The 15261-nt window shown below is 34.6% G+C and overlaps 1 protein-coding gene and 1 long non-coding RNA gene across 3 annotated transcripts; one reads left to right on the top strand and one right to left on the bottom strand.

The window, feature by feature from the left end:
- Positions 1–35: 35 nt before the first annotated feature.
- Positions 36–1220, top strand: LOC114748953 (laccase-14-like). Its single transcript, XM_028937419.1, has 3 exons — positions 36–567; positions 695–985; positions 1090–1220. Exons 1-3 carry the CDS (start codon positions 36–38, stop codon positions 1218–1220), a joined length of 954 nt encoding a protein of 317 aa, XP_028793252.1.
- A 1752-nt stretch (positions 1221–2972) lies between these two features.
- On the bottom strand, positions 2973–13576 carry LOC114748933 (uncharacterized). Of its 2 annotated transcripts, XR_003740517.1 has the most exons (7): positions 13525–13576; positions 11560–12112; positions 11150–11451; positions 6940–7054; positions 6145–6409; positions 3866–3979; positions 2973–3292 (listed from the first exon to the last, which is right to left on the bottom strand). It is a non-coding gene; the product is annotated as an uncharacterized LOC114748933 (long non-coding RNA). The 2 variants fall into 2 exon arrangements; XR_003740516.1 differs by having other exon boundaries at positions 11150–12112.
- Positions 13577–15261: the final 1685 nt, after the last annotated feature.

The following is a 15261-nucleotide window of genomic DNA, read 5'->3' as shown; positions in this document are numbered from 1 at the left end:
GGGTATTTGTAATCATGGCAGAAACTTCAAGCTGAATGTTCGGACATGGCAAGACCTATCTGCTTCGAGTGATCAATGCAGCACTGGAACAAGTTCTCTTCTTTGGAATTGCCAATCATAAACTGACAGTGGTGGGAACAGATGGAAGCTACATAAAGCCTGTGAAAGTAGATTACATCACAATCTCACCTGGTCAGACTATGGATGTTCTATTAGAAGCAAACCAGCCAATAGATCGCTATTACATGGCTGCCAAAGCATATTCCAGTTCTCCTAATGTCCTTTTTAGCCCTTCAAACACCACTGCCATCCTTCAATACAAACGAACCAGACACAATATGCCAACTTCAACAGTCCCTTCCATGCCTTTGCTTCCAAACTCAAACGACGACACCATCGCAACCACCGCGCAACTGAGCCAATTCAAAAGCTTAGCAGACAAGAACCACCCCATTGACGTGCCATTAGAAGTAAGCACCAAGCTTTTCTACACAGTGTCTGTGAACACATTACCGTGTCAGAATGGTTCAAAATGTGCTGGCCCAAGTGGTGATCGTCTTGCTGCTAGTATGAACAATATAAGCTTCCAATTGCCCCCTGGGGCTAACATCTTGCAGGCTTATTATAACAACGTTAGTGGTGTGTTTTGGAGACAACTTCCCAGATATGCCGCCATTGAACTTTGATTTTACAGGAAATGATTTGCCTCAGTTCTTGTTGACTCCATCCGTGGGCACAGAGGTGAAGGTGCTTGAGTACGGATCCACGGTGGAGCTTGTTCTTCAGGGAACTAATGTGCTTACTGGAACAGAACATCCTATTCACTTGCATGGATATAGTTTCTATGTCGTAGGCTGGGGATTCGGAAACTTTGACGAGCAAAAGGATCCTTTGAATTACAACCTTGTTGATCCTCCCTATCAAAACACTGTGACCGTACCCAAAAATGGTTGGGTCGCCATAAGATTCACTGCCGACAATCCAGGTATATATTTTACATTTACTCCCTCACAAGCAATATTTCAAATCTTAAAGATTAATATATGTTATAGATCTTATAGACTAATCCTATTTGGGTTGGATACGTAGGTGTTTGGTTCATGCATTGTCATTTGGAGCGTCACGTGACATGGGGAATGGCCATGACTTTTATTGTGAAGAATGGTAACAATCCGGACCAACACATGCTACCACCACCTACCGACATGCCCAAGTGTTGATTTTAATTTTAACGGAAAAAGTCCATGGAAGAAATTTGTCTAACACATTAATTCTTGTATTTCCTTTTATTCGTTATTCATTGATTAATTCAATTTGTTCCTCGAGATCAAGGGTAGTTTGACAGCAGAAATGTATTAATGAGTGCGTGAAATTCGTAGAGTCATGTTTCGTTCCGTTTGTAAGAATATTGCTTTCAAATAAAGTCATTGTTCGATATTGTTATGTTGAATTTGTCAGTGGAATGAAGGTCAATAAATTAATGATTTTTTTACCATACTGCAAAATTTCTCCTCCGTTAGTCATCCTATTTAAATAACAGCTAGTCTTTTTTTTTTAATGAATTTCAGTACTATTCCTTAAAAAGCTAGCAGTTGATGAGATAGAGGCCATATGTAACTTGTAATTCACCCAAAAAAACTAAAGCTGTAACATGTGATCATCATAAGTGCATTAATTTGTAACCAACAACTTACTTTAATTCTTTCTATCATTCTGATGAAACAAGTTAATTCAACCTTAAAATTTTGTATTATTTTGACAGGTGACACGTAGTTCCACCATATATTACTGTCATAATGACGCATTGTTCATTTGTTATTTTGGAGGAATGTTAAATTCAGTAGATTGAAGAATATATTGTTGTTTAATTCACACAATGAGTCATTGTCCATTTGTTATGTTTTTATAATCTACGCATCAATATAAAGCCCACCATATTTCAGCGGAAATTACAAATTATGCACTAATTGTTGGAGTAACATATAAGTCTATTTAGTATGGGGAAATGGAAAGGAAATAGGAAAATTTTAATGGATCCTCATTCAATGCTTATTACAACGATGAATACTATGTGCTTATTATTATAATTGTATCTAGACTATTCAGAATTTAATGTGAATGGTTCACATTTAAAATTTTTAGTATACAATTTTTTGAATAATAATTTGTTTTTTGAAAATGTTAGCAACGACTATCTTATTTTGAATTATGTATCTATTAAAAAAAAAAATTAATTAAAATGTATGAAAAAATTATATTCAATATGCACCATTCAAAATTGATCTGAATGATCCAAATTAAGATAAGCACTTCATGCTAATCATGGTGATGAGCATGGAATGTGCTCTTAATTTCAAAGTGTTCGATTTAAAAAATTAAAGAAAAGATATTAAAAGCTTGTAATTAATTTTTCCACCCATTTTAGCTTACATCTTCTTTTTATTAAAATTTTATTACCCCATTTTTTTTAATTTTTCAAATTGAATTCATTGAAATTTTTTCTCCTCCCCATTTTGCTCGTACTAAACATACTATATTATTGAAGTAGTTTAGTAGCTTTAGGATTTCGGAGAGATGTCCATTGATATTTCAATTCAAAATAAAACTAAATCGTTAGTTTTAACCATTCTTTATGGTTAATAAATCACTACTGCCGCAATAACTAGCTACATTATTATTCAATCTAATCTCATGGCCTCCGTTTGAACATAATTTTAAGTAACCATAATCAAATAACAAATGAAGACTTTTTTATTTCGGCTAGCAAGTGAAGAATTGATTGAAAGGATGAAGTTCAAAGTTGGACATGCACAACATATTGTATGATCAGTGTTAAATATCACCGGTGATCTATCTACAAACTACACCAACAGTATAGTTATCCGGTTCTTAATATATATAAGATCTAGTTTGTGGTTCAAATTGAATTAAAACTACTCAAGTTTAATCATTTAGAGGATGCATGGGTTTGTGTTACAATGCAAGTAAAAAGTATATCAAATGAATGTACATTTAAAAAGTATACTTATCAGTATGCATGCTTTTGGTATATCGTTGATTTGATCAAGAACCATCCCATCCCTAATTTGTACTTGCTTCGTTGTTGTCCCCAGCTCTCCAGCAACCTTTTCTAAGCGTATATGTCCCTATTTATCGTCTTTTCTCCCACGCCTTGTCATCTTTTCTTCTAGTCAGGGATCCCTCTTAAGGGAACCCTGAAGTATAGCCTTATGTGATTCCAGCTCCATGACTGCTTTGTAAAGCTGAATGACTCACTAGACGAACTGTTTTTCTGTAAAAAAAAAAAACAAAAAACAAAAGAAAAAAGAGAGAAGCAAATTCAATTAAGAGATTTCATAGTTTCGCTGCTTACGAAAGTTTCCGCCAAACATGTTTCTTGTAAATTAGATTAATTCCCTCCACAACTCTTTTTTTAAAAAAAAAAACCCAATTTATCTTAGAAAATGTATAAATTGGGTACCAATTATGTTCGCATGATTACTGAAATAGGATAGCAGCTTGACAAAATTCCTCTAGATATCCACAAATTAAGCTTTCCATTCAAAATTTATATTTACGCTAAATCAATAATTTTTACCATTATTATCAACCACTGTAGCAATAATGACAACATTATTTCAGTTGATCTCATGGCCAATGAAATCACCATATTTGATTAACAAATGAAATAACTGAAAGGATAAGAACCAAAATTGAACAGATGAAGAAATAGCTATAGTATTTAGATGTAAAAACAAAAAATAAATCCATTTGTTGCTACTTTTATTAGAGAATCAGATAGGGAAAAATACCTAAGTTTCTTGCTAAAGCATATATCAGCCAATATAGTCATTTATCAACATACCTTTGGTGTATCGTTGATCTGATAGGCAAAATTCAACACGCAATAATATTCAATGATACTTCTACCCTTTGCCTCTTCATCATTGTCATAAGCTTTGTTTGACTTGATAGTTAACTACACAAAAGAAAGCAAATAACAACACGATAAATTGATTTTTTTTTAATCCAAACCAAATAGAAAAACAAGAGAAAACATACAACAAATACAAAGACTTAGATCCAAACTAGACAAAAACCATACCTAAAATTATCAAAAACAACAAAAGGATGCCAAAAAACCAAATAGAACCACACACAAAAAAAATTAAGGAAAAGGGATTGAAATGACACTGCCATAATATGAACAAGGAAGCTTCTAGATCCTAGCCATCACCACCATAGAGACTTAACCACTACCTTCCAGTTCATCAACCACAGAGCATTTCATGCGAGATCTAAATAAATTGAAATAGTTGATGATTTTGATTTAAAAGTACCTTCATCATAATTCTAATTAGTCTATACGGATCCTCCACCGACATCACCATCCACCACACACACACACACAATCCTTGAAACCCCTCAGCCACAAACCTAAGCAAAGGAACAATTGCTCTCACTAAAGGAGAGAAAGGAGCAAGACTCGATCGTTTGTAACAATTCAGTACTCTCTTCTCTCTAAAATATCTTGTCAATGACTTGTAAATCAAACCCTACAACAATTGTGAGGGTGCGGTGTGTGAGAGAGATAGAGAGAGTAGTTTTTAGGGTTAAGAGAGGAGGAAGAGGGATGAGGCGGCTAGGCCTAGAGAGGATTTAAAAAGGTTTAAAATAGTTATAGAGGTTAAAGTATGACACTAAAAAGAAAAGTTCTCTTGATTTTTCTATGGAATGTTTTGCTCATTGAGGATAATTTTTAATTAGAGAAGAGTACCTGATTTAAATTTTCATTTATACAATGTATCTTATTACATACTATGTATCTAATTTTCCTTTCTTTATGATGAGTGTGAATTAATGGATGCCAATGTACAAGGAATTGAGTAATTATGGTATGACATACAGTCAAGAAACCCTTCTTTTTTTTCTTTTGCTAACAGTCAAGAAACCCTTTTAAATGTTTGACAAAATTTTTAAATAATTTAGATCTTTAGGTTTCTAATGTTTATATTGATTTTCATTCTCTTATGCATTCCGTCGATTTCTTTTTATAAGATACAAATAATCAAATTATATAAATAAAAATGTTAGTTAAAATTGGTTAAAGACAATAAATACGTAAAAAAAAAATATAACTTATTTTTCAAAAAATAAGTTTATTTATGGAGAGGGTGAGTGAGATAAAATGAGTATGAAAACTGGAAAAGAGATGAAAGAGAATAATTATAAGAAGAGACAAGAGAGAAGACATGGTATTAATTGGGATAAAAATTTAAAAATATATATCGGATGTTCAGACATCTCTATAGCCTATAGAAGGACCTGAATTATTTCAAAAATTGTAACATGTAAAAGAAAACACCAAATATATGAACAATAAATATCTTTTCACATTTCTTATTATATTGCTGTCTCGTTGCGTTGTTTTACTTCTATATCTCAACAAGTCAGCGTACATACTTAAGGACAAAAAAGCATTCACTGTACTTTGAAACTATTCCTACGAAACCATTTCATCATGAGCAAACAACAAATTAGGGATGAAATTTTTATTACTAATTAGTTTAGTTAAGAAAAAATTTCACCAGTGATTAGTGACGGAATGTTCTGGTTTATGCTAAAACTATGGTTTGAATTCTTAACCTCACGGATGCACATCAAAATCTTTGCTTTTGATTGACCTTTAATCACGCGCATTAGCCTTTATAAGTTTGTCTAAATTTTAATAAAAATTATTCTGTCGTACGCACTTGCTATAAGCTAAGATGCGATATTCAAAAGTTATCTTATAGACGTGAAGAATTAAATAACCATGATCAATTAACAAATGAAGCACTTTTTTTTTTATTTTGGGCTAACACGTGAAGAATTGATTGAAAGGATCATGTCCAAAGTTGGAGATGTAGAAAAAAATTGTATGATGAGTGTTAAATATCACTGGTGACCTATCTATAAACTGCACCAACATAATTTCAAAAGTATTATATAGTACCTCCGCTCCTTAATATAATATATAATTTGTAGCTCAAATTGAATTACCAACTATTTAAGTTTAATTAATTTAGAGAATGTATGGGTTTATTTTACAATGTAAGTGCAAAAATATATCAAAATGAATGTACAATTAAAAAGTATACTTACCAGTATATGTGCATTCGGTCTATCGTTGATTTGATTGGCAAACATCCTATTCCTGATTTGTACTTCCTCCGTTATTGTCCTCAGCTCTTCAACCACCTTCTCTAAGCGCACACATCTCTATGTGTCATCTTTTATCCCACACAGTCATATTTTCTTCTAGTTAGAGATCCCTAATTAGGGAACCTCAAAGTGAAACCTCCGTTGTGCGATTCCAACTCCATGACTACTTTGTGAAGGTGAATCACCCACTAGAAAAACTCTTTTGCTGTAAAAAAAAAAAGTAAATTCAATTCAGAGATTTCATAGCTTCATTGCTTTCCAAAATTTCCACCTAACCTGTTTCTTGTAAATCAGTTTAATTCTCCTAAAAACTCTTAAAATATTTATTTTAGAAAATGTATAAATTGGGTACTAACTATGTTGAGATGATTACTGAAATGGGATAGTAGCTTGACAAACTTCCTCTAGGTATCTACAAATTAAGCTTTCGATTCAAAATATTTGTGCTAAATCCATAGTCTTTTAACGTTATTTTTAATCCAGACACTCTTGCAATAATGTCTACTTTTATTTGGTGTCATGGCCAATGAAATAATCATATTAAATTAACAAATGAACCAACTGAAAGGATAAGAACTAAAGTTGAACAAATGAAGAAATACTTACGGTATTTAGATGTAAAAACAGAAAAATATCCGTTTGTTGATACTTTTATTAAAGAACCAAATAGGAGGAAATGCCCAAGTTTCTTGCTAAAGCATGTCAGCCAAAATACTCATAAATTTATTAATATACCTTTTGGTATATCGTTGATCTGATAGGCAAAAATCAACATGCTATAAGATTCGATGATACATCCATCCTCTTTGTCTTCATTGTTGTCATAAACTTTCTCTGGTTTGATGATTATCTACACAAAAGAAATCAAATACTAACACAATAAATTGATTTTTCTTAGGTATAGTTGTTAAGAAGATTTATTATTCTGTTTAATATTTGGGTTAGTTATTCTGTTGTATAAGACTCATCCTTTCTTGTATTGGGCCTCAGTCCAGAAAGTCTGTATAAGTAGAGGTGCTGTCACTCTCTACAAACACAATGTACTGGTCCTCTGGGCCTTTCCTTCAATAATAGTTTTTTATTATTCAGTCAATACCATGAGTTCATATGGTATCTAGAGCAAGGTCGTCTGGGCCACACCAACATAAGCCCAATCCTACTACCTGCGCACAGACAGGGAAGAACTCAGTCAAAGAACGGTGTCGTTCTTCTGAGAAACTGAAGAATAGCTTCTGCAAGTCCAAACGAAGCGTTCTCTACATGAACCCTACCAGAACCATGACTCACGGCTGAGAAAGGAGTTCCGCACCGTCATTCTTTCTTCATTTCGTCATCGCTGTTACTTTCCCGTAGACGTCCTCACAAGAACGCCTCAAGATTCGGTTATTTTTTTCCTGTAAGTGTTTGGTCGAAATTTCCTCCAGCTTTCTTTCGCAGTTCTCTACCTCTGTCCTGTCAAGATTTGCAATTCCATGGGAAAAGACAATGAAACCATCCCTCTCTCTCCCTCAACCATCGATTTTAGTCATCCCTTGTATCTCCATCCATCTGATACTCAGGCTGTGACGCTGGTTTCACAAGTATTGTGTGGGTCTGAAAATTACGCCATGTGGAGTCGATCCATGTGCCTAGCTCTCTTTGCCAGAAACAAATTGGGATTTATTGATGGAAGTTGCCTTCGGGAGAAACAAGAGGAGAGTCTTCGGGGATTATGGGATCCCTGTAACGCGATTGTACTTTCTTGGCTTGTTAACTCTGTTGATAAACAACTTGCCACTAGAATTGTCTTCTCCTCCAATGCCCGTTCAGTGTGGCTGGACCTGAAAGAAAGGTTTCACAAGGCTGATGGAGTCAGAATATTTACCATTCATAAGGCGATTACTTCATTGAGGCAAGGAACGATGACTGTTGCTGAATATTATACCAAGCTTTGGGACTTATGGGACGAATATGATTCCCTTACACCAATTCCAACTTGTCAGTGCCCAACTACACAAGAGTATGCTAAATTGGTACAGCAAGAAAGGCTATTACAATTTCTATCTAGGCTAAATGACAACTACCATCAAGCGAAGACTCAAATACTTTTGCAGTCACCTCTCCCAACTGTTAATCAGGCGTACTCTTTAATCTGCCAAGATGAGTCCCAGCAACTAATTTCCTACCCACCTCCAAGTCATCCAACCGAGGGTGCTACTATGGCTACAAGGGGAGGACGTCAAGGACGCAGAAGAGGGCGAGGCAGATCACAAGAGGAATGCTCCCACTACCATCGTAAGGGACATAAATGAGAAAACTGCTATCACATTGTGGGTTTTCCTCCAAATTTTCGTAACAGACAAGCTCAAGCTTCCACTGCTGATCACACATCAACTACTTCCTTATCCCCTGCTCAAACGCCTATCACTCAGCAGCAATATGATCAAATCCTCAAGCTTCTCCAAAGGGAGAAAGGAGACATTGCTGTAATTACAATCGATCACATTGAGGAAACCATTTCAGGTGCTGTTCTTGCCCTTCCTAGATCTTTTTGTGATTCACATTGGATTTTAGATTCAGGTGCTACATGTCATTTAGTAAATAGTATAGATATGTTTGACACTGTGGAAAAATATGAAGGACTAGTTAGGCTCATTATGGTTCCTAATGGTAGTAAAATGCTTATCACCCATGTAGGGACTGTAAAATTACTAGATCATATCATTTTACAGGACGTCTATTATGCCTCTGGTTGTTGTTACAATTTAGTTTCTGTTTCCAAGTTAACTGCCAATCAAGATTTTGTAGTCTCCTTTTACTCTAATTACTGTACCTTGCAGGAAATCTCTCTTGGAAAGACAAGGAAGATTGGTAGGCTCCTTAGTGGACTCTATATCATTGAAAGAATCCCACAAACCGATACAGTCATGAATATCACCACTCAAAACCTTTGGCACCTTAGATTAGGACATGCCCCCATAGATAAACTTAGACATTTATATATGGTAAGAAAAGAAGTTCCTGTAATCATCAATGATAAATGTGTCATCTGTGCTCAAGCCAAACAACGTCGACTACCATTTTCATCTAGTGAGTCTAAAACTTCTCATTGCTTTGATTTGATACATGTGGATGTCTGGGGGCCTTATAGAGAACCGACTTATAAGGGACATCGGTATTTTCTTACAATTGTTGATGATTTTTCCAGATGTACTTGGACATTTCTCATGCTTAATAAAAATGAATCTGTTTTTCACTTGAAGAGTTTCATTGCCTACGTTGATACTCAATTTTCTACTGTTGTGAGACGAATACGTACTGACAATGGCCTGGAGTTTCTTAATTCTGAATTAAAATTACATTTAACTAGTAAAGGGATTATTCATGAGACTACTTGTCCTTGTACACCTCAACAAAATGGGGTAGTAGAACGTAAGCATAGGCATCTTTTAAATGTGGCTAGGAGTTTGTGCTTTCAATCTGCTACACCTTTAAAATTCTGGGGGGAAGCTATAAAAACTGCCACTTACCTTATCAATAGAACTCCTTCTACTGTTTTAGGATATAAAACACCCTTCAAAATGATTTATGGGCACCAACCAGATCTGTCCTCCTTGAAACTTTTTGGATGTTTAGCCTTTGCCACTAACTTATAAGCACAAGATAAGTTTCAACATAGATCCTACCCTTGTGTTTTTCTTGGTTATCCAAGGTCTCAAAAAGGTTACATTCTGTACAATATTCAGAGTAGAAATATACTCATTAGTAGACATGTGATCTTTGATGAAACAAAATTTCCCTTTAAAGATAACATACGTATCAATCAAGGGGGAGACACTAATATCATGATTGATCCTTTTAGACATAACTATCATAGGTATGAGACTAAATCCTTTCCTCCAATACAAATTGGGCAAGATGATATAAATACAGACCAGAATTCAGTAGAACAAAATGGTAATGAAATTCATGCTGAAAATAATCAACGTATAGCCAGACCTATTCGTGAAAGGAAACCCCCAACATGGATGAAAGATTATGCTTGTACTGCTGACACTTCTTTCAAGTCTTTGGTAGGTTATGCATGCATTGTTGATCAGCCAGATTTAGATCTCAAAGGTAAAAGACAGGTAAAAGACCCTATGCAATCTTTTCTCTCTTATTCACATCTGTCACTTAATTATAAATCTGTGCTTTCAAATATTGATAGTATTGTCGAGCCATATAATTATGAAGAGGCAGCTAAAGACCAGAGATGGGTTGATGCCATGAAGGCAGAAATAAAGGCCCTCCAAGATAATGGTACATGGGAACTAGTGGATTTGCCAAAAGGGAAAAGACCCATAGGTTGCAAATAGGTCTATAAGGTGAAATATAATGCTAATGGTAATGTGGATAGATTTAAGGCAAGATTAGTTGCAAAAGGGTATAGTCAGCAAGAAGGGGTGGATTATTTTGAAACTTTTTCACCTGTCAGTAAAATGGTCACAATTAGAGTAATTCTTAACATTGCAATAATGAATGATTGGGACATATATCAAATGGATGTACACAATGCCTTTCTTCAAGGTGACTTGAAAGAGGAAGTATACATGAACATTCCACAAGGATTTGGCAATACAAAACCAAATAAGGCATGTAAATTAACCAAATCCTTATATGGTCTCAAACAAGCATCAAGGCAATGGAATGCCAAGCTCACTGAAGCTCTTTTAGAAGGAGGTTTTAGGCAGTGCATGTATGATTATTCTCTTTTCATAAAGCAAACTGATTCTGAAATTACCTTGATATTAGTTTATGTAGATGATCTAGGAATAACTGGGAACAAACCTGAGAGAATCAATGAGGTTAAGAGGTTTCTACACAACAAGTTTAAGATCAAAGATTTGGGACAGCTTAGATATTTTTTGGGGATTGAGGTAGCAAGGTCCAAACAGGGTCTGATTCTTAATCAGTGAAAATATACCTTGGATATCTTATCTGACATGGGTTTGACAGCAGCAAAGCCTCTTAGTGTTCCAATCGAGAGGAGCACAAGATTGAGTGGCAGTCCAAAGAATGAGAAAGATGATCCACTGCTGCCTGAATCGACTGCCCATAGGCGCTTAATAGGTAAGTTGTCATATTTAACAATTACTAGACCTGATATAAGCTTTGCCATGCAGGGGTTGAGTCAGTTTATGAATAACCCAAGAAGATCACATATGAAAGCAGCAATGCAAGTAGTGAGATATCTCAAAGGAACACTAGGACTTGGGATCTTGCTCACTGCATCAAAGAACTCTCAGTTAGAATGTTATGTGGATTCAGATTGGGGAACATGTCCAGACACAAGAAGATCTGTAACTGGCTATGTTGTAAAATTTGGAGGATCACCAGTATCCTAGAAATCAAAGAAGCAAAATACAGTTTCCAAGTCTTCAGCTGAGGCAGAGTATAGGGCACTGGGTAGTGCTGTTTCTGAAGTAGTCTGGATTACTAGATTACTGAAAGATTTGAATATAAATGAATTAGAACCTGTTCAAGTATTTTGTGATAGCAAGTCAGCTATTCATATGGCAAATAATCCAGTTTTTCACAAGAGAACTAAACATATAGAAATCGATTGTCATTTTGTAAGAGAAAAGTTGCAGCAAGGTGTCATAAATCTACAACATGTGAGAAGCAAAGAGCAGCAAGCTGATATATTTACAAAAGGGCTGGGGAAGGAAGATCATCAAAGGATTATGAGCAAGTTAGGGACCATGAACTTGTATGCCCCCAAACTTGAGGGGGAGTGTTAAGAAGATTTATTATTCTGTTTAATATTTGGGTTAGTTATTCTGTTGTATAAGACTCATCCTTTCTTGTATTGGGCCTCGGTCCAGAAAGTTTGTATAAGTAGAGGTGCTGTCACTCTCTACAAACACAATGTACTGGTCCTCTGGGCCTTTTGATGAGAGCCTTTGTCGTTCGCCTTGGGGTTCCCAATCAAAAATAAATCCAAGCAATGCAGTATAGTGCAAAACTCGAGTCGTTTAATTTCACTTTGAGGAGCCTTTATTTGAAATCCTAAGCAACTAAGTATCAAAAACAAAAAAAATTGAGTTGGAAAGGGATTGATTTTCTTTTCAACTAACTAATTAGCAAAATTTAAAAGGATGCAAAATGAGTAAATAATTTTTGAATTTTTAGTTTATAAAACGGATATGAATAAAATAAACAAAGAGAATTAACAAGTGATAGCAAATAGAAAAGCAATCATCTAGCACAATGATTAAGGCTATCATTACTTCAATTAATTTGGGAGTTAGCTAAATTCAAAAGACTCTAAGGGCCACCCCCTAGACTCGGTTTAATTAGAATAATCAACACCAAGCCACCTTGCATATTAATTATTCACAATTAAACTGTTTCAGCACAATTAGCCAAAAGAAAATCAAAGAAAAGCAATTAACATTTTTAGTCCAATAACCAAGCCACCTTGAATTACCACTAAATGTTCACAATAATTTCAAAACATAATCTGACCCAGTACAATGTAAAGAAATTAAAGCTAATCACAGCATAATGTTAAATGCTAATCAAAGATTCCAACAACTATAACCAATCTCAATACAAATATAAATAATCACAACCCATTCAAACATTATAAAATTCATTCTAAGACCTAGAAATCACAATTATAATGAAAGAAGTAAAGATTAGAAGAGTTGAAACTCCCCTTTGAAGCTCTAAGTTCAAGCCATAACCATTGCTCTAGAGAATTGGAAGTCAGCCATGGTTTGCCATGAGAATTGCTGTAATTAATGTTCTGTTATGGTTTGCCTCCGGTCCTTGTTCACGCCTCTCAGCTCGTCTCTCTCTCTGCGTTTCTTTTTCTCTTTCTTTTTCCTCCGCCGCCAGACCGTGCGCACGTCTCTGCGTGCGTGCGTTGCCCCCGTTTTCAACCAGCGCTCATCTCCTTATTTCAACGCCGCTTGCGTCTCTCTCCCCCGGTCCCTTGTGCGTGAGTGATTATTGAATATTAGGTTGGGGGAGGGCAAAACGTTGCGTTTTGCTCTCCCCTTTTATTATTGTTATATTTTTTTTCCTTTTTTTAATTTTTTTTTTTTTTTCTTTTTTTCTTTTTATTTTTAATTCTTCCAAAAACCTGCAAATAAAATTCAAAAATAAGGTAGCATTAATTATCCTCAAAAAACCAATTACTCACAATTAAACCAAAATATGACAATTTTACCCCTATAAAATAATAATTCAAAATAAAATAAATTAAATCAATTAAGGCAAAAAGGGACCAATTAAGTTGACAAAACTCATATAAAAGATACCAAAATATATAAAAATAATTGAGTTTGTCACCTTTCCTTCAATAATAGTTTTGTATTATTCAGTCAATACCATGAGTTCATAATAGTGTTTGTTTATTTTGAATCTAAATATTTGTATTTGGTTACACACAAAAAAAAGGACGCCAAAATCAAAATGGGGCCCCAAAAAAAAAAACTTAAGGAAAAGGTCGAAATGACACCACCACAACATGAACAAGGAAGCTCCTAGATCCTAACCATCACCACTATAAAGACTTAAACCACTACCTCCCAGTTTACCAACCACAAAGCCTTTCATACCAAATCAAAATAAAATTGAAATAGCTGATGACTTTGATTCAAAAGTACCTTCATCATAAATCTAGATCCGAACGATTCACCATCAATTAGTCTATTAGATGATGGATTCTCCACCACCATCACTGTCCACACACAAGAACCCTCAAAAGCCACAAGCCACAAACACAAGCAAAGGAAAAATTGCTCTCACGGAAGGAGAGAGAGAAACGGAGACTTGATCATTTGCAACATATATAGATAATTGATTCAGTACTGTGTTCTCTCTAAAACATCTCGTAAATGACTTGGAAATAAAACCCTATAACAATTGTGAGCGTGCGGCATGAGAGAGAGAGAGAGAAAGCAAAGAGAGAATTTTCAGTGTCAAGAGAGGAGGAAGGGATGAGGTGGCTAGGGCTAGAGAGGAATGAAGGAGGTTTAAACTAAATGCTAAGAGTAGTGGGTAAATAGTTATAGATAAATCCTAACCATCAAGTTCAAATAAACCCTATAGGTTAAAAGATAAGACTAAAAAAAAAAAAAACAGACAGGTCTCTTGATTTTTCTATGAAATGTTTTGCCCATTAAGGGTAATTGTAAATTAGGGGAAGAAGAGTAACTAGTTTAAATTTTTATTTATACAATGTATCTAATTATGTACTGTATATGTATTTAATTTTCCTTTCCTTATGTTGAGTGTGAATAGACGGCAACAATGTACAAGGAATTGAGTAATTATGGTATGACACATAGTTAATAATTAATAAACCCTTTTAAATGTTTGACCAAATTTTCAAATAAATTTAGATCTTTAGATTTTTATTGTTTGCGTTCATTTTTATTCTCTGATGCATTTCCTCAGCTTTTATTTATAAAATACAAATAATCAAATTATATAAATAAAAATGTTAGTTAAATTGATTAGAGACAATAAATACATAAGAAAAATGCAACGTATTTTTCAAGATATTTTTTTTATTTATGAAGAATGGTAATAATCCTGATCAACAGACGCTAGCATGGCACCACCAACCGACATGCCCAAATGTTGATTTTAATTTTAATGGACAAAATCCAAGTAAATTTGTCGCATAAATTCTTGTAGTTTCTTTTTTATTCGTTATTAATTTATCAATTTGTTCGCACTTTGACAGCAGAAATGTATTAATAAGTGTGAATTGTCATGTATGGTTTCCTTGCAAGGTTGCTTTTAAATAGAGTCATTGTTCGACATTGTTATTCTTAGGAAAAAAATTTTAATGTATAAATATTTTCTTCCATCTCCTATGCCAATACAATCTTATTGCAGTAAAGAGAATGAGAGATACTAAAAGTTTTATAGCCCAGTGACATAAAGATTCTCTTGTAAGGGAGATTGCGAATTTGACGTCACTTATAATTTTAGGTCGTCAACACCCCTCGAATTCAGGGAGAAAATAGGAAAGGGGGCGCCGGGGGGCGACAAAAGATGGAAACAAATGAGGAGAAA

This window comes from Neltuma alba, unplaced genomic scaffold, assembly GCF_004799145.2.
Source record: "Neltuma alba isolate B1F8T4 unplaced genomic scaffold, ASM479914v2 tig00000942_pilon, whole genome shotgun sequence".
NCBI lineage: Eukaryota > Viridiplantae > Streptophyta > Magnoliopsida > Fabales > Fabaceae > Neltuma > Neltuma alba.
Note: the sequence above shows the minus strand (reverse complement) of the source record. Positions and strands in the feature narration are given on the sequence as shown.